The 26488-nt window shown below is 45.9% G+C and overlaps 1 protein-coding gene across 4 annotated transcripts in view; it reads left to right on the top strand.

Moving 5' to 3' along the window:
- The window catches only part of ftcdnl1 (formiminotransferase cyclodeaminase N-terminal like 1), an 80529-nt gene extending 54461 nt beyond the window's left edge, over positions 1 to 26068 (top strand). For all 4 annotated transcript variants that reach the window (XM_078228678.1, XM_078228680.1, XM_078228679.1 and 1 more), the window contains 2 exons: positions 21559 to 21750; positions 24084 to 26068. In XM_078228678.1, coding sequence (XP_078084804.1) covers positions 21559 to 21750; positions 24084 to 24523 — 632 coding nt within the window. In that variant the 3' untranslated portion in view covers positions 24524 to 26068. The remainder of the gene's footprint in view (positions 1 to 21558; positions 21751 to 24083) is intronic.
- The last annotated feature ends 420 nt before the right edge of the window (positions 26069 to 26488 follow it).

Raw genomic sequence — 26488 nt, 5'->3', positions numbered from 1 at the left:
GTTAACCAGTTAAAAAGTTAACCTATTATTACCATCCCTGTAGCATCTCATAACTTTTTAAACGATATTTAAATTTCCAGTGACCTACTTAAAGGAATTACATGACAAGATTTTATATTTAAAGACGTTTACTGTAACAGACAAACCAAAAACAGCTTTGACTAAATGTTGCTTAGTAAGCAACTAGTACTCTGAATGACAGGAAAGATAACATAATAATGTCTTAACATGACTGATAACCCAATGTCACATTTATATATGTGCATTATAGGACATTTTCTGCAGAATTGCAATAGTTTCAGAAAACACTCCAAATTCACTCCCAGCTTCCAAAGAGTTCACTTCTCCCCATTTCACTGAGTCATGATGTTCAGCATCTGTTTCCCTCCATTTTTCAAGAATTCCTGAACGGACCACCAGCAGCACAGCTCACCCTGATAATTCCTTCCCTTAATTGTGCCAGGACGAATCTTTCAAAATTCTTGGAAGTTCCCTCTCTTTTAGTAGAGGACCACTTGCCAACAATATCCCGCCTAGTAGCTAACAAGAAACAGTCTTTTCTCTGCAGCTCATGACTGATGTTGTGTCTCTGTCACTCTCTCTTTCTCCCCTGGACTCCCCTTCTTTCCCTGTTCAACATCTCTGAGATGGAAAATCTACAATAACAGGAACATCTGATTCTGACTTTCCAGGTATTAAAAACCTGGCATGTGCCTTTTTATAGCATCTGACCTAGGCCCCCTGTCCCCATGGTAAACTAACCTCACAGGCTTATTGCCTAGCACAATTCATAACAGCTCACATGACTCTCTTCATTGCTCCATTTTACATATCATATGATTCTGTTTATTGCTCCATTTTACCTTAAATTAAAGAGACTGTTTTCTGTGAAATATTCAATACAGATATTTCAACCACTTTATTACTTTTACTCAAGTGCCTTTATGAGACAAAGGACTGTGGTTCAAACTTAGCTTTACTAAAAACACACTCAGAATTAAGAAACAATTCTTATACGATAGATTAGGTTAACTTTTTCCAAAGTAGGTTAATTGCCTGAGAAATAGATATTATCCGGTCTGGCGAAATCGATTGGGCTGTTGGATTCAATTCACTGAGCTCATGGCAATCAATGATCTCAGGGTCCTCTGAGCATGAAGGTGAACCTCGCACGCCCTCTTGCTTGTCGCAGGTCACAGTAGGTTTGGTGGTGTCTTCGTTGGAGTTTGTCTTGAATATGGCTGCTTTTATCCTCCCTTCTTCGAATGTTTGCTTGTTTTCAGCCAATGTGGTAACAGGGTGGGCAGGTCACAACACAAAATGAGGTTAGGCCAGGTCAGCCTAGTTGCACTTATTTCTTTAATAGCTGAGAGTCTGGCTGAAACTATGAAATACACAATCATAATATCTTCTGGCTGAGTACCTCCTGATGGGTTTTGGGCTATAATGACTCTTTCATTGTAAACCTTGAGCCTTTCTATTGAATATGTAAGAAGTCTGGATTCTGCTGGTTTCGGGTCATGATGACTTGTCTATTGCTAAGGTGAAGTATGCGAGGCAGTTCTGTTATGTGTCCCTGTTGGCTTTTGACCTGTGGTAACCTCATAAAAGCAGTTTTTAGCTGTATTAATTTAAAATGTCCAGCTTTGTGTTGGGACTAATTTTTCAGGCCTTGTCCACTTAACCACAACAAATTGTAAAACATAACCATATTATTCAACCTCGCATTTGTAATATTATTGACCAATTTGCCTGGGAGAAATTACAGGTCTCGAAAGTCCACAGGAGTTGTTTAGCTTTAATATAAAAAGAAAAACACCATGGATACTGAAAGTCTGAAATAAAAACTGAAAATGTTGGAAATACTCTCATTAAGGATGTCACCCACTTCCTGTGGCTCCATGCATAACTTCTTTCCATTGTCCTTGAGTGGGCCTACTCTTTCTCTTGCTCCTAATATATGCATAAAAAAGCCTTGGGATTCTCCTTGACCCTGTTTGCTAAAGAGATTTCATGGCCCATTTTAGCCCTCCTAATTTCACATTTAAGTTCCTTCCTACTTTCACTATACTCCTCAAGGGTTTCATCAGTTTTTAGTTGCTGAGATCTTTCGTATGTTTCCTTTTTCCTTTTGACTAAGCTTATAATTTCCCTTGTCATCCATGATTCCCGAATCCTGCCATTTCTATCCTTCATTTTTGTGGGGACATGCCTGTCCTGCACTTCAATCAACTGGCGTGTAAAAGCCTCCCACATGCCAGATGTCGATTTGCCCTCAAATAGCTGCTCCCAATCCACATTTCCCAGTTCTTGTCTAATTTGGATGTATTTGGCCCTCGCCCAATTAAGCACCCTCACCCAAGGACCACACTTGTCCTTATCCATGACTACCTCAAATCTTAAGAAATTATGGTCGCTAAGCCCAAAATGCTCCGCTGAAACATCGATCACCTGGCCTGACTCATTCCCCAATACCAAGTCTAGTATGGCTCCCTCCCTGGTTGGATTGTCATAAGAACATAAGAACATAAGAAATAGAAGCAGGAGTAGGCCATCTAGCCCCTCGAGCCTGCCGCGCAATTCAATAACATCATGGCTGATCTGAAGTGGAGCAGTTCCACTTACCCGCCTGATCCCCATAACCCCTAATTCCCTTACCGATTAGAACAAAGAACAATACAGCACAGGAACAGGCCCTTCGGCCCTCCAAGCCCGCGCCGCTCCCTGGTCCAAACTAGACCATTCTTTTGTATCCCTCCATTCCCACTCCATTCATGTGGCTATCCAGATAAGTCTTTAAACGTTCCGAGTGTGTCCGCCTCCACCACCTTGCCCGGCAGCGCATTCCAGGCCCCCACCGCCCTCTGTGTAAAATACGTCCTTCTGATATCCGTGTTAAACCTCCCCCCCTCGCCTTGAACCTATGACCCCTCGTGAACTTCACCACCGACCTGGGAGAAAGCTTCCCACCGTTCACCCTATCTATGCCTTTCATAATTTTATACACCTCTATTAGGTCACCCCACATCCTCCGTCTTTCCAATGAGAACAACCCCAGTTTACCCAATCTCTCCTCATAACTAAGCCCTTCCATACCAGGCAACATCCTGGTAAACCTCCTCTGCACTCTCTCTAAAGCCTCCACGTCCTTCTGGTAGTGTGGCGACCAGAACTGGGCGCAGTATTCCAAATGCGGCCGAACCAACGTTCTATACAACCGCAACATCAGACCCCAACTTTTATACTCTATGCCCCGTCCTATAAAGGCAAGCATGCCATATGCCTTCACTACCTTCTCCACCTGTGACGTCACCTTCAAGGATCTGTGGACTTGCACACCCAGATCCCTCTGCGTATCTACACCCTTTATGGTTCTGCCATTTATCGTATACCTCCCCCCTACGTTAGTTCTACCAAAATGCATCACTTCGCATTTATCTGGATTGAACTCCATCTGCCATTTCTTTGCCCAAATTTCCAGCCTATCTATATCCTTCTGTAGCCTCTGACAATGTTCCTCACTATCTGCAAGTCCAGCCATTTTCGTGTCGTCCGCAAACTTACTGATCACCCCAGTTACACCTTCTTCCAGATCGTTTATATAAATCACAAACGGCAGAGGTCCCAATACAGAGCCCTGCGGAACACCACTAATCACAGGCCTCCAGCCGGAAAAAGACCCTTCCACTACCACCCTCTGTCTTCTGTGACCAAGCCAGTTCTCCACCCATCTAGCCACCTCCATCTATCCGTGATTTAAACATATTCAACGAGGTAGCCTCCACCACTTCAGTGGGCAGAGAATTCCAGAGATTCACCACCCTCTGAGAGAAGAAGTTCCTCCTCAACTCTGTCCTAAACTGACCCCCCTTTATTTTGAGGCTGTGCCCTCTCGTTCTAGCTTCCTTTCTAAGTGGAAAAAATCTCTCCACCTCTACCCTATCCAGCCCCTTCATTATCTTATAGGTCTCTATAAGATCCCCCCTCAGCCTTCTAAATTCCAACGAGTACAAATCCAATCTGCTCAGTCTCTCCTCATAATCACCACCCCTCATCTCTGGTATCAACCTGGTGAACCTTCTCTGCACTCCCTCCAAGGCCCATATATCCTTCCGCAAATAAGGGGACCAATACTGCACACAGTATTCCAGCTGCGGCTTCACCAATGCCCTGTACAGATGCAGCAAGACATCTCTGCTTTTATATTTTATCCCCCTTGCGATATAGGCCAACATCCCATTTGCCTTCTTGATCACCTGTTGCACCTGCAGACTGGGTTTTTGCGTCTCATGCACAAGGACCCCCAGGTCCTTTTGCACAGTAGCATGTTGTAATTTTTTTCCATTTAGATAATAATCCAATTATTATCTAAATGTATATTATTTCCTCCAAAGTGAATAACCTCGCATTTGTCAACGTTATACTCCATCTGCCAGATCCTCGCCCACTCACTCAGCCTGTCCAAATCTCTCTGCAGACCTTCTACGCCCTCCACATGATTCACTTTTCCACTTATCTTTGTGTCGTCTGCAAACTTTGTTACCCTACACTCAGTCCCCTCCTCCAGATCGTCTATATAAATGGTAAATAGTTCAGGCCCCAGTACTGATCCCTGCGGCACGCCACTAGTTACCATCTGCCAACCAGAAAAGCACCCATTTATTCCGACTCTCTGCTTCCTGTCGGATAGCCAATCCCCAATCCACACTAACACCCTACCCCCAACTCCGTGTTACCCAATCTTCTTCAGAAACCTTTTGTGAGGCACCTTATCAAACCATAGAACCATAGAAAATTACAGCTCAGAAACAGCCCTTTTGGCCCTTCTTGTCTGTGCCGAACCATTTTATGCCTAGTCCCACTGACCTGCACTTGGACCATATCCCTCCACACCCCTCTCATCCATGAACCCGTCCAAGTTTTTCTTAAATGTTAAAAGTGACCCCGCATTTACCACTTTATCCAGCAGCTCATTCCACACTCCCACCACTCTCTGCGTGAAGAAGCCCCCCCTAATATTCCCTTTAAACTTTTCTCCTTTCACCCTTAACCCATGCCCTCTGGTTTTTTTCTCCCCTAGCCTCAGCGGAAAAAGCCTGCTTGCATTCACTCTATCTATACCCATCAAAATCTTATACACCTCTATCAAATCTCCCCTCAATCTTCTACGCTCCAGGGAATAAAGTCCCAACCTATTCAATCTCTCTCTGTAACTCAGCTTCTCAAGTCCCGGCAACATCCTTGTGAACCTTCTCTGCACTCTTTCAATCTTATTTACATCCTTCCTGTAACTAGGTGACCAAAACTGTACACAATACTCCAAATTTGGCCTCACCAATGCCTTATATAACCTTACCATAACACTCCAACTTTTATACTCGATACTCCGATTTATAAAGGCCAATGTACCAAAGGCACTCTTTACGACCCTATCCACCTGTGACGTCACTTTTAGGGAATTCTGTACCTGTATTCCCAGATCCCTCTGTTCAACTGCACTCTTCCGAGTCCTACCATTTACCCTGTACGTTCTTCTTTGGTTTGTCCTTCCAAAGTGCAATATCTCACACTTGTCTGCGTTAAATTCCATTTGCCATTTTTCAGCCCATTTTTCTAGTTGGTCCAAATCCCTCTGCAAGCTTTGAAAACCTTCCTCACTGTCCACTACACCTCCAATCTTTGTATCATCAGCAAACTTGCTGATCCAATTTACCACATTATCATCCAGATCATTGATATAGATGACAAACAACAATGGACCCAACACCGATCCCTGCGGCACACCACTAGTCACAGGCCTCCACTCAGAGAAGCAATCCTCCACAACCACTCTCTGGCTTCTTCCATTGATGTGGAGATGCCGGCGTTGGACTGGGGTAAACACAGTAAGAAGTTTAACAACACCAGGTTAAAGTCCAACAGGTTTATTTGGTAGCAAAAGCCACACAAGCTTTCGGAGCTGCAAGCCCCTTCTTCAGGTGAGTGGGAATTCTGTTCACAAACAGAGCATATAAAGACACAAACTCAATTTACATGAATAATGGTTGGAATGCGAATACTTACAACTAATCAAGTCTTTAAGAAACAAAACAGCATGAGTGGAGAGAGCATCAAGACAGGCTAAAAAGATGTATATTGTCTCCAGACAAGACAGCCAGTGAAACTCTGTGGGGGTTACAAATAGTGGGACATGAACCCAATATCCCGGTTGAGGCCGTCCTCGTGTGACGTCCTCCACACGAGGACGGCCTCAACCGGGATATTGGGTTCATGTCCCACTATTTGTAACCCCCACAGAGTTTCACTGGCTGTCTTGTCTGGAGACAATACACATCTTTTTAGCCTGTCTTGATGCTCTCTCCACTCATGCTGTTTTGTTTCTTAAAGACTTGATTAGTTGTAAGTATTCGCATTCCAACCATTATTCATGTAAATTGAGTTTGTGTCTTTATATGCTCTGTTTGTGAACAGAATTCCCACTCACCTGAAGAAGGGGCTTGCAGCTCCGAAGGCTTGTGTGGCTTTTGCTACCAAATAAACCTGTTGGACTTTAACCTGGTGTTGTTAAACTTCTTACTGTTCTTCCATTGAGCCAGTGTCTTATCCAATTTACTACCTCCCCATGTATACCTAGCGACTGAACCTTCCTAACTAACCTCCCATGAGGGACCTTGTCAAAGGCCTTGCTGAAATCCAGGTAGACAACATCCACCGCCTTCCCTTCATCCACTTTCCTGGTAACCTCCTCGAAAAACTCTAATAGATTGGTCAAACATGACCTACCACGCACAAAGCCATGTTGACTCTCCCTAATAAGTCCCTGTCTATCCAAATATTTGTAGATCCTGTCCCTTATCACACCTTCCAATAACTTGCCCACCACCGACGTCAAACTTACTGGCCGATAATTTCCCGGATTTCTTTTGGAACTTTTTTTAAACAACGGAACAACATGAGCCACCCTCCAATCATCCGGCACCTCCCCCGTGAATACTGACATTTTAAATATGTCTGCCAGGGCCCCTGCAAGTTCAACACTAGCTTCCCTCAAGGTCCGTGGGAATACCCTGTCCGGTCCTGGGGATTTATCCACTCTGATTTGCCTCAAGACAGCGAGCACCTCCTCCCCTTTAATCTGTAAAGGTTCCATGGCCTCCCTACCAGTTTGCCCTATTTCCATAGGCTCCATGCCCGTTTCCTCAGTAAATACAGATGCAAAAAAACCATTTAGTATCTCCCCCATCTCTTTTGGTTCCATACACAGTCTACCACTCTGGTCTTCAAGAGGACCAATTTTATCCCTCACTATCCTTTTGCTCCTAACATACCTATAGAAGCTCTTTGGATTTTCCTTCACTCTGTCTGCCAAAGCAACCTCATGTCTTCTTTTAGCCCTCCTGATTTCCCTCTTAAGTAGCTTCTTGCACTTTTTATACTCCTCGAGCATCTGATGTGTTCCTTGCTGCCTGTACATTTCATACAACTCTCTCTTCCTCTTAATCAGTGTTACAATCTCCCTCGAGAACCAAGGTTCCTTATTCCTATTTACTTTGCCTTTAATCCTGACAGGAACATACAAACTCTGCACTCTCAAAATTTCTCCTTTGAAGGCCTCCCACTTTCCATTTACATCCTTACCAGAGAACAGCCTGTGCCAATCCACACTTCCCAGATCCCTTCTCATTTCATCAAATTTGGCCTTTTTCCAGTTCAGAACTTCAACCCGAGGACCAGATCTATCCTTATCCACGATCAGGTTGAAACTAATGGCATTATGATCACTGGATCCAAAGTGTTCCCTCACACTCACATCCATCACCTGCCCTAACTCATTTCCCAATAGGAGATCCAATATCGCATCCTCTCCAGTTGGCACCTCTATATACTGATGTAGAAAATTCTCCTGAACACATTTTACAAACTCTACCCCGTCTAAACCTTTAACAGTATGCGAGTCCCAATCTATATGTGGAAAATTAAAATCCCCTACTTTCACAACTTTGTGTTTCTTGCAGTTGTCAGCTATCTCTCCGCTGATTTGCTCCTCCAATTCTCGCTGACTATTGGGTGGTCTGTAATACAAGCCCATTAATGTGGTCATACCTTTCCTGTTTCTCAGCTCCACCCATAGGGCCTCTGTAGACAAGCTCCCTAATCTATCCTGCCTGAGTACCGCTGTAACATTTTCCCTGACCAACAATGCCACCCCCCTACCTTTTATCCCTCTGCCTCTATCCCGCCTGAAACATTGGAACCCTGGAACATTGAGCTGCCAGTCCTGCTCCTCCTGTAGCCAAGTTTCACTAATGGCTATAATGTCATATTTCCATGTGTCTATCCACGCCTTCAGCTCATCTGCCTTCCCCACAATACTCCTGGCATTGAAATAGACACACCTCAAAAGATTATTTCCACCACACTCTACCCTTCCATTTGTGATTTTGCTTGAACTAACCTGTCTTTTTACCCCTGCTCCACTATCTGCTCTGGCACTCTGGTTCCCATCCCCCTGCAAATCTAGTTTAAACGCTCCCCAATAACACTAGCAAATCTCCCTGCAAGTATATTGGTCCCCTTGTAGTTTAGGTGTAACCCGTCTCTCTTGTACAGGTCCCACCTGCCCCAGAAGAGGTCCCAATGATCCAAGAATTGGAAACCCTGCCCCCTGCACCAGTTCCTCAGCCACGTGTTCATCCGCCCAAGCATCCTACTCCTGCCCTCACTGGCATGTGGCTCAGGTAGCAATCCTGAGATTACTACCCTCGGGGTCCTGCTTTTTAACTTCCTTCCAAGCTCTTTGTACTCACTCTTTAGGACCTCCTCACTCTTCCTTCCCACGTCATTGGTACCGACGTGTACCATGACATCTGGCTGATCACCTTCCCACTTTAGAACGCTGTGCACGCGATCAGAGACATCGCTGACCTTGGCACCTGGGAGGCAACAAACCATGCGGGAGTCTCTGTCCCGACCACAGAACCTCCGGTCTGTACCTCTGACCATTGAGTCCCCTATCACTACTGCTCTCCTCTTCTTCATCCCACCCTTTTGCGCTGTACAACCAGACTCAGTATCAGAGTTCCGGCTGTCGCAGCTTGTCCCAGGTAAAGCATCTCCCACAACAGTATCCAATTCAGTATACCTGTTGTGGAGGGGTATGGCCACAGGGGAACCCTGCTCTGCCTGTCCTTTCACACTGCCATTTCCTCTCCTTACAGTAACCCAATTTCCTGTGCTCTGCTGCTTAGGTGTAACTATCTCCCTAAAGCTACTGTCTATATACTTCTCATTCTCCCGAATTAGATGGAGGTCATCAAGCTCCTTCTCCAGTTCCCTAACACGCTTTGCTAGCAGCTGCAGCTGAATGCATCTTTTGCAGGTGCTGTCGTCAGGGATACCGGAGGTCTCCCTGATCTCCCACATCCTGCAAGAGGAGCATTCCAACATCTTGCTTGGCATATTTTTTTTTTTTACGTCTTTTGGAAATCCAAAAACACCGCATCCACCGGTTCCCCTCCGTCAACTGCACTAGTCACATCTACATAAAAATCCAACAAGTTCGTCAAGCACGACTTTCCCCTCATGAGTCCATGCTGCGTCTGCTTAATCGAACCATTCTTATCCAGATTGCCTGCTATTTCTTCTTTAATGATGGATTCCAGCATTTTCCCAACTACAGGCGTTAAGCTAACCGGCCTGTAGTTACCCGCCTTTTGTCTATTTCCTTTTTTAAACAGCGGCGTAACATTAGCCGTTTTCCAATCTGCCGGCACTCCCCCAGAATCCAACGAATTTTGATAAATAACCACTAACGCATCCGCCATTACCTCTGACATTTCTTTCAGTACCCTGGGATGCATTCCATCCGGGCCCGGGGACCTGTCCACCTTCAGTCCCGTTAGTTTACTAAGCATTGCCTCCCTGGTAACATTAATTGTATTGAGTACCTCTCCTCCTACCAACCCTCTATCGTTAATATTCGGTAAACTGTCTTCCACCATGAAGACCGACACAAAAAACTTATTTAAAGTTTCAGCCATTTCCTCATTTCCCACTATTAAATCCCCCCTCTCGTCCTCCAAGGGTCCAACATTCACTCTTGCTACTCTATTCCTTTTTATATATTTGTAAAAGATTTTACTATCATTTTTTTATATTTAGAGCTAGCCTAGCTTCATAACCTATCTTTCCTTTCTTTATCGCTTTCTTAGTCGTACTTTGTTGTTTCTTAAAGTTTTCCCAATCTTCCGATTCTCCACTATTTTTGGCCACTCTGTACGCATCAGTCTTTAATTTAATACTCTCCTTAATTTCCTTCATTATCCACGGCTGGTTATCCCTTTTCTTACAGTCCCTCTTTTTACAGTCCCTCTTTATCACCGGAATATATTGTTGCTGAGTACTGAAAAGGATCTCCTTAAAAATCCTCCACTGTTCCTCAGCTGTCCTACCTACCAGTCTGCTCTCCCAGTCCACCTTAGCCAATTCAGCCCTCATCCTATCGTACTTCCCTCTGTTCAAACAGAGGACACTGGTATGGGACCCTACTTTCTCCTCTTCCATTTGTACCAGAAATTCGACCATATTGTGATCACTTGACCCAAGAGGGTCCTTCACAAGAACATCCTTAATTCTACCTACCTCGTTACACATTACCAGATCTAAGATAACTCGTTCCCTCGTCGGTTCTGTAACATACTGTTCAAGGTAACTATCCCGACAACATTCTAAGAACTCTTCCGCCATCCCACCCCTTCCAACTTGAGTCAGCCAATCAACATTCAGGTTGAAGTCCCCCATGATTATTGTCGTTCCGTTTTTGCACGCATCCATTATTTGCTTGTTTATAGCCCTCCCCACCTCAACATTATTATTTGTCAACATACTTTGTGTCAAAAAGTCCTCCAGGGTGTCCTTGTGCAGGAATCTCAAGGAGTTGGTTTGCAGGTGCAGCAGGTAATTCAGAAGGCAAATGGAATTTTGTCCTTCATTGCTGGAAGGATGGAGTTTAAAAACAGCGAGATTATGTTACAGCTGTATAAGGTGCTGGTGAGGCCACACCTGGAGTACTGTGTACAGTTTTGGTCTCCTTACTTGAGAAAGGATATACTGGCACTGGAGGGGGTGCAAAGGAGATTCACTAAGTTGATTCCGGAGTTGAGAGGGTTGGCTTATGAGGAGAGACTGAGTAGACTGGGGCTATACTCATTGGAATTCAGAAGAATGAGGGGAGATCTTATAGAAACATATAAGATTATGAAGGGAATAGATAAGATAGAAACAGGGAAGTTGTTTCCACTGGCGGGTGAAACTAGAACTAGGGGACATAGCCTCAAAATAAGGGGAAGCAGATTTAGGACTGAGTTGAGGAGGAACTTCTTCACACAAAGGATTGTGAATCTGTGCAATTCCCTGGCCAGTGAAGCAGTTGAGGCTACCTCATTGAATGTTTTTAAGGCAAGGATAGATACATTTTTGAACAGTAAAGGAATTAAGGGTTATGGTGAGCGGGCGGGTAAGTGGAGCTGAGTCCATGAAAAGATCAGCCATGATCTTATTGAATGGCGGAGCAGGCTCGAGGAGTCAGATGGCCTACTCCTGCTCCTAGTTCTTATGTTCTTATGCCACCAATCTTGGTGTCATCTGCAAACTTACTAACCATGCTTCCTAAATTCCCATCCAAATCATTAATATAAAAGGCAAATAACAGTGGACCCAGCATCGATCCCTGAGGCACACCGCTGGTCACAGGCCTCCAGTTTGAAAAACAACTCACTACAACCACCCTCTGGCTTCTGTCATCAAGCCAATTTTGTATCTATTTGGCGACTTCACCTTGGATCCCGTGAGATTTAACCTTATGCAACAATCTACCATGCAGTACCTTGTCAAAGACCTTGCTAAAGTCCATGGAGACAACATCAACTGCACTGTCCTCATCTACCTTCTTGGTTACCCCTTCAAAATACTCAATCAAATTTGTGAGACAAAGAACAACAAAGAACAAAGAACAGTACAGCACAGGAAACAGGCCCTTCGGCCCTCCAAGCCTGTGCCGCTCCTTGATCCAACTAGACCAATCGTTTGTATCCCTCCATTCCCAGGCTGCTCACGTGACTATCCAGGTAAGTCTTAAATGATGTCAGCGTGTCTGCCTCCACCACCCTACTTGGCAGCGCATTCCAGGCCCCCACCACCCTCTGTGTAAAAAACATCCCTCTAATATCTGAGTAATACGTCGCGCCTCTCACCTTGAGCCCATGACCCCTCGTGATCATCACTTCTGATCTGGGAAAAAGCTTCCCACCATTCACCCTATCTATCCCCTTCATAATCTTGTACACCTCTATTAGATCTCCCCTCATTCTCCGTCTTTCCGGGGAAAACAACCCCAGTTTACCCAATCTCTCCTCATAGCTAATACCAGGCAACATCCTGGTAAACCTTCTCTGCACTCTCTCTAACGCCTCCACGTCCTTCTGGTGGTGAGACATGATTTTCCACTACAAATCCATGCTGATTGGTCCTTAATCAGACCTTGCCCCTCTAAATGCCTGTAGATCCTGTATCTCAGAATACCTTCTAACAACTTACCCACTACAGATGTGAAGCTCACCGGCCTGTAGTTCCCAGGCTTTTCCCTGTAGCCCTTCTTAAACAAAGGCACAACATTTGCCACCCTCCAATCTTCAGGCACCTCACCTGTGGCTGTCGATGATTCAAATATCTTTGCTAGGGGACTCGTAATTCCCTCCCTAGCCTCCCACAATGTCTTGGGATAGACTTCATCAGGTCCGGGGCATTTATCTACCTTGATGCGCTTTAAGGCTTCCAGCACCACCTTCTCTGTAATATGCATATTCCTCAAGGCATCACTATTTATTTCCCCAAGGTCCTTAACATCCATGCCTTTTTCAACAGTGAATACTGATGAGAAATATTCATTTAGGATCTCACCCATCTCTTGCAGATCCAGACATAGATTACCTTGTTGATCCCTCATCACTCTTTTGTCCTTTATGTATTTGTAGAAGCTCTTTGGACTCTCCTTTGCCTTATCTGCCAAAGCAATCTCGTGGCCCCTTTTTGCTCTCCTGATTGCTATCCCAGGTTACTGCGGGAGGTAAGGGGAGAAATAGCTGGGGCCTTAACATATACCTTCACATTCTCTTTGACCACAGGCCACGTCCAGAGGACTGGAGAATAGTCAATGTTGTTCCCTTGTTTAAGAAAGGAAGCAGGGATAATCCAGGACATTATAGGCTGACGTCAGTGGTGGGGAAGTTTTTGGGGAAGATACTGAGGGACAGGATATAGGCACATTTGAAAGAAAATAAACTGGTTACTAACAGTCAACATGGTTTTGTATGGGGAAGATCATGTCTCACCAACTTGATTGAGTTTTTTGAGGAGGTGACAAAGATAATTGATGCGGGAAGGGCTGTGGATGTAGTTTATATGAACTTAGTAAGGGATTTGACACATGGAAGACTGGTACAAAAACTAACATCACATGGGATTCGGGGTGGGCTGGCTAGATGGATACAGAGGTGGTTTGGTTATAGAAGACAGAGAGTAGCAGTGGGTGTTTTTCAGAATGGAGATCTGTAGCTAGTGGTGTTCCGCAGGGATCAGTGCTGGGTCCTCTGTTGTTTGTAATGTATATAAATGATCTGGAGGAAAATGTGGGTGGTCTGATTAGGAAGTTTGCAGATGACATGAAGATTGCTGGAGTTGCTGATAGTTCCAGGGATTGTCAGAGGATACAACTGGATATAGATAGATTGGAGACTTGGGCATAGAAATGGCAGATGGAGTTTAATCTGGACAAATGCAAGGAAATGCAATTTGGAGGATCAAATTTAGGTGTGAATTATATGGTAAATGGCAGAACCATAAGGAATATTAAAATACAGAGGGATCTTGGTGTGCAGGTCCACAGTTCCCCAAAAGTGGCAACACAGATGACAAAGAACAAAGAACAGTACAGCACAGGAAACAGGCCCTTCGGCCCTCCAAGCCTGTGCCGCTCCTTGGTCCAACTAGACCAATCGTTTGTATCCCTCCATTCCCAGGCTGCTCATGTGACTATCCAGGTAAGTCTTAAACGATGTCAGCGTGTCTGCCTCCACCACCCTACTTGGCAGCGCATTCCAGGCCCCCACCACCCTCTGTGTAAAAAACGCCCCTCTGATATCTGAGTTATACTTCGCCCCTCTCACCTTGAGCCCGTGACCTCTCGTGATCGTCACCTCCGACCTGGGAAAAAGCTTCCCACTGTTCACCCTATCTATACCCTTCATAATCTTGTACACCTCTATTAGATCTCCCCTCATTCTCCGTCTTTCCAAGGAGAACAACCCCAGTCTACCCAAATCTCTCCTCATAGCTAAGACCCTCCATACCAGGCAACATCCTGGTAAACCTTCTCTGCACTCTCTCTAACGCCTCCACGTCCTTCTGGTAGTGCGCGACCAGAACTGGACGCAGTACTCCAAATGTGGCCTAACCAGCGTTCTATACAGCTGCATCATCAGACTCCAGCTTTTATACTCTATACCCCGTCCTATAAAGGCAAGCATACCATATGCCTTCTTCACCACCTTCTCCACCTGTGTTGCCACCTTCAAGGATTTGTGGACTTGCACACCTAGGTCCCTCTGTGTTTCTATACTCCTGATGACTCTGCCATTTATTGTATAACTCCTCCCTACATTATTTCTTCCAAAATGCATCACTTCGCATTTATCCGGATTAAACTCCATCTGCCACCTCTCCGCCCAATTTTCCAGCCTATCTATATCCTGCTGTATTGCCCGTCAATGCTCTTCGCTATCTGCAAGTCCAGCCATCTTCGTGTCATCCGCAAACTTGCTGATTACACCAGTTACACCTTCTTCCAAATCATTTATATATATCACAAATAGCAGAGGTCCCAGTACAGAGCCCTGCGGAACACCACTGGTCACAGACCTCCAGCCGGAAAAAGACCCTTCGACCACTACCCTCTGTCTCCTATGGCCAAGCCAGTTCTCCACCCATCTAGCCACTTCTCCTTGTATCCCATGAGCCTTAACCTTCTTAACCAACCTGCCATGTGGGACTTTGTCAAATGCCTTGCTGAAATCCATATAGACGACATCCACGGCCCTTCCTTCATCAACCGTTTTTGTCACTTCCTCAAAAAGCTCCACCAAATTTGTAAGGCACGACCTCCCTCTTACAAAACCATGCTGTCTGTCACTAATGAGATTGTTCCGTTCTAAATGCACATACATCCTGTCTCTAAGAATCCTCTCCAACAACTTCCCTACCACGGACGTCAAGCTCACCGGCCTATAATTTCCTGGGTTATCCCTGCTACCCTTCTTAAACAACGGGACCACATTCGCTATCCTCCAATCCTCAGGGACCTCACCCGTGTCCAAAGAAGCGACAAAGATTTCCATCAGAGGCCCAGCAATTTGACCAAGGTGATTAAGAAGGCATTTGGCATGCTTGCCTTCATCGGCCAGGGCACTGAGTACAAGAGTTTGGAAATCATGTTGCAGCTATATAAAACTTTGGTTCGTCCGCATTTGAAGTATTGCATGCAGTTCTGGTCGCCACACTACCAGAAGGACGTGGAAACTTTGGAGAGAGTGCAAAGAAGGTTCACCAGGATGTTGCCTGGTCTTGAAGGTGTTGACTATGAGGAGAGGTTGAACGAACTAGGATTGTTTTCACTGGAAAGGCAGAGGTTGAGTGGGGACCTGATAGAGGTCTACAAAATTATGAGAAGCATAGACAGGGTGGATAGAGGCTTTTTCCTCGGGTGGAAGCATCAATTACAAGGGGGCACAGGTTCAAGGTGAGAGAGGGAAAGTTTAAGGGAGATGTGCAGGAGAAGTATTTCACGCAGAGAGTGGTGGATGCCAGAGGAGGTGGTGAAAGCAGGCACATTAGCAACATTTAAGAGGCATCTGGCTGGGTACATGGATAGGGAGGGAATAGAGAGATACGGACCGAGTAAGGGCAGAAGGTTTTTTTTAGTTTAGTTAGGGCATCATGATTGGCACAGGCTTGGAGGGTTGAAGGGGTTGTTCCTGTGCTGTACTTTACTTTGTTCTTTGTACTCAGTAGCTCAGACAGCATTTGTGGAAAGAGAAACCAAAGTTAACCGTTCAAGTCGATCCTTTTGTGAATGTTGATGAAATTTCTTTTTACCAGCTTCAAAGTTTGAGAATATAGACATTTTTGTAACATCATCTTGCTCCCTTAATTTACTTCAGCAACTGATTTATTGGGCAGAGTTCTCCATCTCTTTGTCTAAGTGGGGTGGCAGATGGTCCTGGTGGCACCCTTCCCACTGGCCAGAATAGCGGAAACCCGTACGTGATTCTGCCCTTTGAAACTTATTAATTATGCACGAGCGTGTATCTCTCTGGATCACCTTGTGGGCTGGGAGCTGATTCTCAGCCAGCAGTCAGCTGGTAAATTCGAAAATCCCAGCACTATATTAAAAAAAAACAGTTCAACACAAACATCTCTCTCTCTCCAGCCCATCTGTCTTCATCAGACCGTGCATGATGTCCGGAACTCAGAAACAAAATGCTACCAGCCTCAAAAAGAAGTCTGCAAGCCAATTCAGCCTCCCTCGAGGCCTTGATCGCAGGAGTCTAGGCACAGAGGCATGTCTTCTATCCCAGAGATGACTCCAAGAAGCTCCCCAATGTCACCTCTCCAATGTCACCTCTCCAGCCTGGGAAGCCAAGGCCCAGGATATCAGCTGGGAACTGGGTCTGACGCGCTACACAGTGTAGGAAGCAGATGAATGGTCTCAGTTGCTCTGTGAGGATATGGCATCTCTCAGCTCCCTCCACTATCAAACTCTCAGCATGGCATCATGTACTAAAATGACTACTCTCTTCATGGATCTCACACCTCCATTAGCGGGGGACATATCATCACTCACTCTCTCATGGGCACTTTCACATCACCACCCATTTATCATCTCCTTCACACTCCATCCTGTCTTTTCTGGGCTCACCACAAATACAGGTGACATGCATATCACCCAATCTCTGCTCCACCCCCTCTGATCACATGACGTTCTTTCATCTTCACACACACCAAGTTGGCACACAACAAGAGGGAGCGAACCAGAGGACAGATGGCAGAGATCTTTACCCTCACAGGATTCAAGGAAGTTACAGCCAAGCAGGCTGGGGAGGATAGGGATCATTCCTATGGGGAAGGGGAGTTTGGCCTCTTTAAACAACCTAGTATAGATCACAGCCTCATCGCTTCAACAAACCCTGACAATCACAGTGAGTCAAATGTACTCTGAAATAGCTTCAGCTTATCCACCATACCTGCCATTTCTATCTTGCATGCACAAGCAGATCATTACTAGCCAGGCACCTAAGCAGTGGCTAAGACCCTAAAACATGTCTGAGGATGAGGGGACTCAGGAAGAACCGACACAGCGCTCACCGTACCATCCACCAGGGCAGAGAGACACACCTCAGTGGAGTGTAGTTCAAGGTTAGACTTGGGATCACTTTCTGGAGAACACCTCACTGACAAATTCCCATCAAAGTCTGAGGCAGTGACAGCCCAGGTCTCCGGCACCCTGAGGGCTACTGGAGATCAGCCACCTGCTCAGTCCCAGGCATACGATGAGCCTCTAGTAGTGGCTGTCAACTCAGTGGTGGAGATGCAATGGCAAGCAGTGGAACATTGGGCAGAGTTTTGAGAGTCATTTATCAGACTAGAGTGAATGATGAAGGAATATCCCCACATTCTTTCTGTCTGTTGTGGCTCCAACATGTGATCACCTCAAGGCCATCATGTGAAGGTAGGCGACCATCATTTGATTTGATTTGATTTGATTTATTATTGTCACATGTATTGGTATACAGTGAAAAGTATTGTTTCTTGCGTGCTATACAGACAGAGCATACCGTTCATAAAGAAGGAAATGAGAGAGTGCAGAATGTAGTGTTACTGTCATAGCTAGGGTGTAGAGAAAGATCAACTTAATGCAAGGTAGGTCCATTCAAAAGTCTGATGGCAACCGGGAAGAAGCTGTTCTTGAGTCAGTTGGTACGTGACCTCAGACGTTTGCATCTTTTTCCCGACGGAAGAAGGTGGAAGAGAGAATGTCCAGGATGCGTGGGGTCCTTAATTATGCTGGCTGCTTTGCCGAGGCAGCGGGAAGTGTAGACAGATTCAGTGGATGGGAGGCTGGTTTGCGTGATGGATTGGGCTACATTCACGACCTTTTGTAGTTTCTTGCAGTCTTGGGCAGAGCAGGAGCCATATCAAGCTGTGATACAGCCAGAAAGAATGCTTTCTATGGTGCATCTGTAAAAGTTGGTGAGAGTCGTAGCTGACATGCCAAGTGTCCTTCGTCTTCTGAGAAAATAGAGGCATTGGTGGGCTTTCTTATCTATAGTGTCGGCATGGGGGGACCAGGACAGGTTGTTGGTGATCTGGACACCTAAAAACTTGAAGCTCTCGACCCTTTCCATTTCGTCCCTGTTGATGTAGATGAGGCATATTCTCCTCTACGCTTCCTGAAGTCAATGACAATCTCCTTCTTTTTGTTGACATTGAAGGAGAGATTATTGTTGCCGCACCAGTTCACCGGATTCTCTATCTCATTCCTGTACTCTGTCTCATCACTGTTTGGTGTCATCAGCAAACTTGAAAATCGAGTTGGAGGGGAATTTGGCCACACAGTCATAGGTGTATAAGGAGTGTAATAGGGGGCTGAGCCTTGTGGGGCACCGGTGTTGAGGATGATCATGGGGGAGGTGTTGTTGCCTATCCTTACTGATTGTGGTCTGTGTGTTAGGAAGTTCAGGATCCAGTCACAGAAGGAGGAGCTGAGGCCCAGGCCACAGAGTTTGGAGATGAGTTTCGTAGGAATAATGGTGTTGAAGGCTGAGTTGTAGTCAATAAATAGGAATCTGACATAGGTGTCTTTGTTATCTAGGTGTTCCAGGGTTGAGTACAGGGCCAGGGAGATGGCGTCGGCTGTGGACCTGTTGCAAAACTGTAGGCAAACTGTAGTGGATCTAGGCAGTCCGGGAGGCTGGAATTGATTCGTGCCATGACTAGCCTTTCGAAGCACTTCATAACGATGGATGTCAGAGCCACCAGACAATAGGGCGGCACAGTAGCACAGTGGTTAGCACTGCTGCTTCACAGCTCCAGGGACCTGGGTTCGATTCCCGGCTTGGGTCACTGTCTGTGTGGAGTTTGCACGTTCTCCTCGTGTCTGCATGGGTTTCCTCCAGGTGCTCCGGTTTCCTCCCACAGTCCAAAGATGTGCAGGTTAGGTTGATTGGCCATGCTAAAATTGCCCTTAGTGTCCTGAGATGCGTAGGTTAGAGGGATTAGTGGGTAAATGTGTAGGGATATGGGGGTAGGGCCTGGGTGGGATTGTGGTGGGTGCAGACTCGATGAGCCGAATGGCCTCTTTCTGTGCTGTGGGTTTCTATGAATAGTCATTAAGGCACGGTGCTTGGCTTTCCTTAGGTACTGGGATGATGGTCATCTTCTTGAAGCATAGGGACCTCAGATTGTTGTAAAGAGAGGTTGAAGATGTCTGTGAATACCCGGAATACATGGAGACCTTCTTCCAGCAGATCCTGCCAGATTTATGCTTGGCCCTGCACTCAATGACCACACACTTTGGTGGGCACCATCAGGGTATAAGCCACTTGGAAACCAGACACCTTGACCTCCCCATCCATCACCTGCACGAGTCAGGCTGGGCCTCCTGGTATCCACAGGAAGAGTGAGTGTAAGCTAGATACCCACCGGCATCCACTCATGTCATTCCAAGGATGTGTAGCTGCACAGAGTTCCCTCTGCCTGTGCCCTCACCAACTCTGCTGCTGAGGACATTTCTGCCTTGAGCAGAAGACTCTTGTCAGGCTGCGGTCTCTGGACCTCAGGCCACCAGAGGACATCCACCAAAGTCATCACAAGCATCAGAACATAGCAGTCAGCAGGCTGCCTCTGCCCCTGCTGCGGCTTTTAGTGCTGCACAATGTCATAATGGTAAGGTTAGGAGAGTGAAATGAATCAATATCATCTCTGGTTCACAGGAATGCTCTCATTGTAAATAAATTACACTTATTGACATTCGTTGGGTGAGTATATGAATACCAACTGAAGGTGTTTTGATTTTGTACTTTGCAATCCTCTTATCTCAAGATCTAGCCATCCTCTCACTCAGTGAAAGTGTACTATTGTAAGATTAACAATCATGTGATTTCAATCTCATTGCAGTTAGTGTCCAGACACTTTGTGTCATTTAAGTCTTTATTAGGAGTGTATGATTGGAAAGTTTTGAATTTTTATCGTTTAATGGACAGCGATGGTTGAGGGCAGCTCATCAGCATTTGTGTCTCCTCACTATTAGCGTCCAAACCCAAGGCATGTACTTTCAGATGAGTCCTAAGCTGGCCCACATCTCATTTGTGGCAATATTCCCACTGTTAGATGGTGTCGAAAGGGTCAGGCCTTGTCACACCACTGTTGTTCCTTCATAGGACTTGGCATTTACAGAGTGCTACATTTATGAGCCCCCATCCCATATTCTGGAGTCTGCGTGCATTCCCTTCCAGTAAATGATGTGGTATCCTTTCGACCCTTTTGTTTGTCAGTGCTAAAAGCATCCTTGTTGAAGTACATCTTCCTTGTCCTTGGTCTTCCCTTTGCTTTCTATTGTTTGTCTCTCTCATCCACTTCCTTCTTTCCTCAGCCTTCCATTGTGTACTCTTGCACTTGCCTCCCCTGCACATGCACAGCACTCCCCCACCCCCACCGTCAAACTTCAGTCTGTTAGAGTAGAAGCTGCATGACTTCTACAGCATGGTACTGTCCAGACAGAAAACTGTGTCCGGCACTGGGAGCAGCAGACCGCTGCACTCCACAACCCCAGGTATAGTGGAGATCTGAGCCGATGAAAGGGGAAGATCCCGGAGTCCAGCAGCACAGGGCTCCCCATAAGAGAAACTCAGCACAGAGCTGGAGGGCGTGAACCAGTCTGCCCCAGCAGTGTGGCGTTGAGTGCTCACTGGAGCGGCGCACCAGTATGGTAGGTGGGCTATGTATGTTGTACTCACCTCAAAGGCACGAGCACACTGAGGTCTGACTTGTGCATACCACTCAATTGCAAACCGGTTTGAGGCTGATGTGATTTCCCGCTGGCATATTGGATTATGGAGTGCGGTTTTAATGAGTATTCATGAGATGCAAATGAATGCAAATTGCATTCACCCCAGCAGGAAGTGGGAGAACCAATCCACCATTAACCCACCATGAGGAGATTGCAAACTGTTTTTATGCCAGTGTGTTTCCATTTTTTTGGCTGGCGCTGGTTTCTCCACTTTCACCTGTCACTAAGTCTGCTGTGGGCAGGATGGGAGAATTCTGCCCATTGCTTCTATTTTTGAATCAGTGCAGGAATTGATCTCTTTTAACTAAACAAATTACAAATAAAGTTAGGTCCTATAACCTGAGGATTTCCTATTTATTCCCTTTTATTTCTCTCTATAGATATTGCAGAAAGTTTATTCCATAATATACCAGATTGCAGTGTATTTTATTTTGGATACGCTGATCAACCTCACAAACGAAATCTGGTCCAACGCAGAAAAGAGTTAAACTGGTATAAGAGGAGCAATTTGAATGTGAATGACATAAAACCAGATGTAGGAACTACAGTGTCTCCTAGATGTGGTTTAACAGGTTGGTAATAGCACCTAAAAGTATATGGTGGAAGTGAAAAATCAAGCCTCTCAAAGTTAATTCACCTTTGTGTAACCATCAATGTTATTTCTCTACTTACTCACATCACATCAATTAAGCTACATTATTTCTATTTGCTTATCTTAATTGGGATCAGTTACTTCAACGCAATTGTTTCTACACACCACCATCCTATCCACTTATCTTACACATTTCCCTTAACCCTAGGTTCTCAAAGTCCTCCTGACCCTTGTAGTACCCACCATCACCAATGACTATCCCCAAACTCCGATAATCCCCCAATCTCTGATTATCCCCTAACTACTCGCCCCCCCCCCCATTAACTCTCCTTCTACTCCATGCTTGCCCACCTGATTACACATCCGAACCCTCTGACCAACCCCCCGATTACCTTTCCGACCCTCCGACTACACTCACAACAACCCACTTGACCCCCCCTCCCACTACTCCCTACTGCCTCTGACTAACCACTCGACTCTTCACCCATCCTACCTCCCCAACTCATCCCAGCTCCTGAGCCATCCTATTCCCCTCCAACCCTTTGACAGATCCTAACCTCCTGACCCATCCTATATCCTCCTACCCATCTTATCCCCACCACCCCAAGCCATCTTATCCCCGATGACCCAATCTACGCCCTCCCATCCATCCTAACCTCACCATTTTACCCACTTGTCTGACAGAGTTAACTTATCCGCAGTTTCTAACAGTGGCTGGGATCTTTAAACTTACCTGATTTACAGCAGCCAGTGCTGTGAAAAGGAAATGTGGCTTCACTTCCCCAGTTGCCGCTGTGCTGCACTGACAATCTCGGCAACATGCCGTACTGCACTGGGCCTCAGGAACACACTGCACTGAGGGCCTCGGGAACACACTGCACTGAGGGCCTCGGGAACACGCTACACTGAGGGCCTTGGGAACACATTGCACTGCACTGAGCCTCAGGAACACACTGCACTGAGGGCCTCGGGAACACACTGCACTGCACTGAGGGCCTCGGGAACACGCTACACTGAGGGCCTCGGGAACACGCTACACTGAGGGCCTTGGGAACACACTGCACTGCACTGAGGGCCTTGGGAACACGCTACACTGAGGGCCTCGGGAACACGCTACACTGAGGGCCTTGGGAACACACTGCACTGCACTGGGCCTCAGGAACACACTGCACTGAGGGCCTCGGGAACACACTGCACTGAGGGCCTTGGGAACATGTTGCACTGCACTGGGCCTCGGGTACACGATGCACTGGGTCTTGGAAACATGCTGCACTGGGCCTTGGAAATATGCTGCACTGCACTGAGATTGGGAACACACTGCACGGCACTGGGTATCTGGAACATGCTGCACTGCACTGCACTGAGGGCCTCGGAACACACTCCACTGCACTGGGCCTCGGGAACACGCTCCACTGCACTGGGCCTTGGGAACAAGCTGCACTGCACTGGGCCTCTGGAATGCGTTGCACTGCACTGAGCCTCGGGAACATGCTGCACTGCGGGCTTCAGGAACATGCTGCACTGCACTGAGGGCATCGGGAACACACAAGCTTAGGTATTGTAAGAAGCTGAATGTGAGATGCAAACCCATCTTACATTTGAGTGTCTCTGAAAACAGAAGCTTCCAAAGTAAGTGAGAGAAGTGCTTCATTAGACGGACCTTCCAGTTGATTGAAATGAGTGAAAACTGCATGCTCTCCACTAATTGTCCCATCGTGTTTCTCAAAAGATTGAATATCTGTGTCAAGGTCACAAACTCTGGAATTCTCTTCCTAACCTCACTGCCTCTCTCTACTAGCTTTTCTCCTTTAACTTACCTCTTTGGTCAATCTTGTATCTAAATATGTCATTACGCCAGGAGCTAAAATTTGATAACGTTCCTGTAATGCACTTTGCAGTGTTTCTCACCGAATGTGCCAAATTCTTGCAAGTTGTTGATGTTAGAAAACCAGGTTGTGAAAACTGATTTTGCATTCATTTTCACTTCTAGTTCCTGCAGAACAGTGATTTTGACTGGAATTTGAATATATCTTATATTTACGCAGGCTATCTGTAATTAGTTAGTTAGTTATCCTCCAAGTCCCGAGTGGGACATAGGGCCACAACAATAATCCTCCATTGGACCCTGTCTTGTGCCTCACCCCATGTATCTGTAATGCCAGCTTGTATAATACTCATAAGCTTGCCATACAGGTGATGAATGAAAAGATAAAAATTATCGTTTTAAAAGCAGAAATAATTTTGAAATCAAATTGATTACAGCTTCTGAATAGAGACATTCGTTTAAAATGTTATTTTCTTTGTTTTTTTTAGGAATTGGTGCTAGTCCATATGTTATGAACTGCAATGTGACTGTAGGTACGCAGGATCTGAACATTGGTCAGCAAATTGCCAGTGCTGTACGAGGAGCGAACCCTGGTGGCCTTCAAGGCATTCAAGCAATGGCCTTTCCTCATGAGGACGCCGTGGAGATAGCCTGTAACGTGGAGAGCTTTAAAGACAAACCTCCATTGCCGATGACAGAAGAAAGCACAAAATATATTTCTTATTATATTCAGGGGGAAGAATACTTTTACTTTACTCCAATATCCATCGAGAGGCAGATTAAAAAGTTGGCTGCCAGCTATGGAGTTAAAACAGTTGGTACTGCATTAATTGGGTTCACGCCGGAACACTGTAAATGCTTGGCAGAACAGGCAATAAGGGAAGGGTGTGGAGAGTTCTGGAAGAAGCGTAAGACCATTACTATGTAAGAGAGGCACAGGTGTGTGATTAATGCCATGAAGCAATCATGTTCAAACTAACCATATCTCTCACTAGACATATCTCAATACACCATGATGAATTTTTTTGAGTTATTATTCCTGGAAAATATGTGGGAAGTGATTATAATATGCGTATGACAAGAAATTAGGCATATCATAGAAATTATTTGAAATAGGAACAAGTTCTTTTGAGATGGTAGACAGGCAATTGATTTCCAAGATTCTGCCAATGCCACTGTTGACGTAGCTCATGAGAAAGGATGAAAGTGGTCCTGGACTGGCTTATTCATTGATTTTTTTTTCAAGACGTAATCCTTCTATTCTTTTACTGAAGGCAATGGCCAATGCTTAGTTAGCCCACGGATAACCTCACGATGCTCCACTTCTCCAGCTTCCACCCTAAACACGTTAAAGAAGCCATCCCCTACGGACAAGCCCTCCGTATACACAGGATCTGCTCGGATGAGGAGGATCGCAACAGACACCTCCAGACGCTGAAAGATGCCCTCATAAGAACAGGATATAGCGCTCGACTCATTGATCAACAGTTCCAACGCGCCACAGCGAAAAACCGCACCGACCTCCTCAGAAGACAAACACGGGACACAGTGGACAGAGTACCCTTCGTTGTCCAGTACTTCCCCGGAGCGGAGAAGCTACGGCATCTCCTCCGGAGCCTTCAACATGTCATTGATGAAGACGAACATCTCGCCAAGGCCATCCCCACACCCCCACTTCTTGCCTTCAAACAACCGCACAACCTCAAACAGACCATTGTCCGCAGCAAACTACCCAGCCTTCAGGAGAACAGTGACCAAGACACCACACAACCCTGCCACAGCAACCTCTGCAAGACGTGCCGGATCATCGACACAGATGCCATCATCTCACGTGAGAACACCATCCACCAGGTACACGGTACATACTCTTGCAACTCGGCCAACGTTGTCTACCTGATACGCTGCAAGAAAGGATGTCCCGAGGCATGGTACATTGGGGAAACTATGCAGACGCTGCGACAACGGATGAATGAACACCGCTCGACAATCACCAGGCAAGACTGTTCTCTTCCTGTTGGGGAGCACTTCAGCGGTCACGGGCATTCGGCCTCTGATATTCGGGTAAGCGTTCTCCAAGGCGACCTTCGCGACACACGACAGCGCAGAGTCGCTGAGCAGAAACTGATAGCCAAGTTCCGCACACACAAGGACGGCCTCAACCGGGATATTGGGTTCATGTCACACTATTTGTAACTCCCACAGTTGCGTGGACCTGCAGAGTTTCACTGGCTGTCTTGTCTGGAGACAATACACATCTTTTTAGCCTGTCTTGATGCTCTCTCCACTCCCATTGTTTTGTTTCTTAAAGACTGGATTAGTTGTAAGTATTCGCATTCCAACCATTATTCATGTAAATTGAGTCTGTGTCTTTATAAGTTCTGTTTGTGAACAGAATTCCCACTCACCTGAAGAAGGGGCTTAGAGCCTCGAAAGCTTGTGTGGCTTTTGCTACCAAATAAACCTGTTGGACTTTAACCTGGTGTTGTTAAACTTCTTACAATGCTTAGTTACACAGAAAACATAGAAAATAGGTGCAGGGGTAGGCCATTCAGCATTTCGAGCCTACACAGTCATTCATTATGATCATGGCTGATCATGCACATTCAGTATCCCACTCCCGCTTTCTCTCTATGCTCTTTGATCCCTTTAGCCGCAAGGGCCATGCCCAGCTCCCTCTTGAACATATCTGACAAACTGGCCCCATCAGCTTTCTGTGGTAGAGAATTCCATAGGTTCACAGCTCTCTGAGTGAAGAAGTTCATCCTCATCTCAGTCCTGAATGGCTAACTCCTTATTCTTAGACTGTGACCCGTAGTTCTGGACTTCCCCAACATCAGGATCATTCTTGCCGCATCGAACCTGTCCAGTCCCATAAGGATTTTATGTTTCTATG

Source organism: Mustelus asterias, chromosome 14 (genome assembly GCF_964213995.1).
Source record: "Mustelus asterias chromosome 14, sMusAst1.hap1.1, whole genome shotgun sequence".
In the NCBI taxonomy this organism is placed as follows: domain Eukaryota; kingdom Metazoa; phylum Chordata; class Chondrichthyes; order Carcharhiniformes; family Triakidae; genus Mustelus; species Mustelus asterias.
Note: the sequence above shows the minus strand (reverse complement) of the source record. Positions and strands in the feature narration are given on the sequence as shown.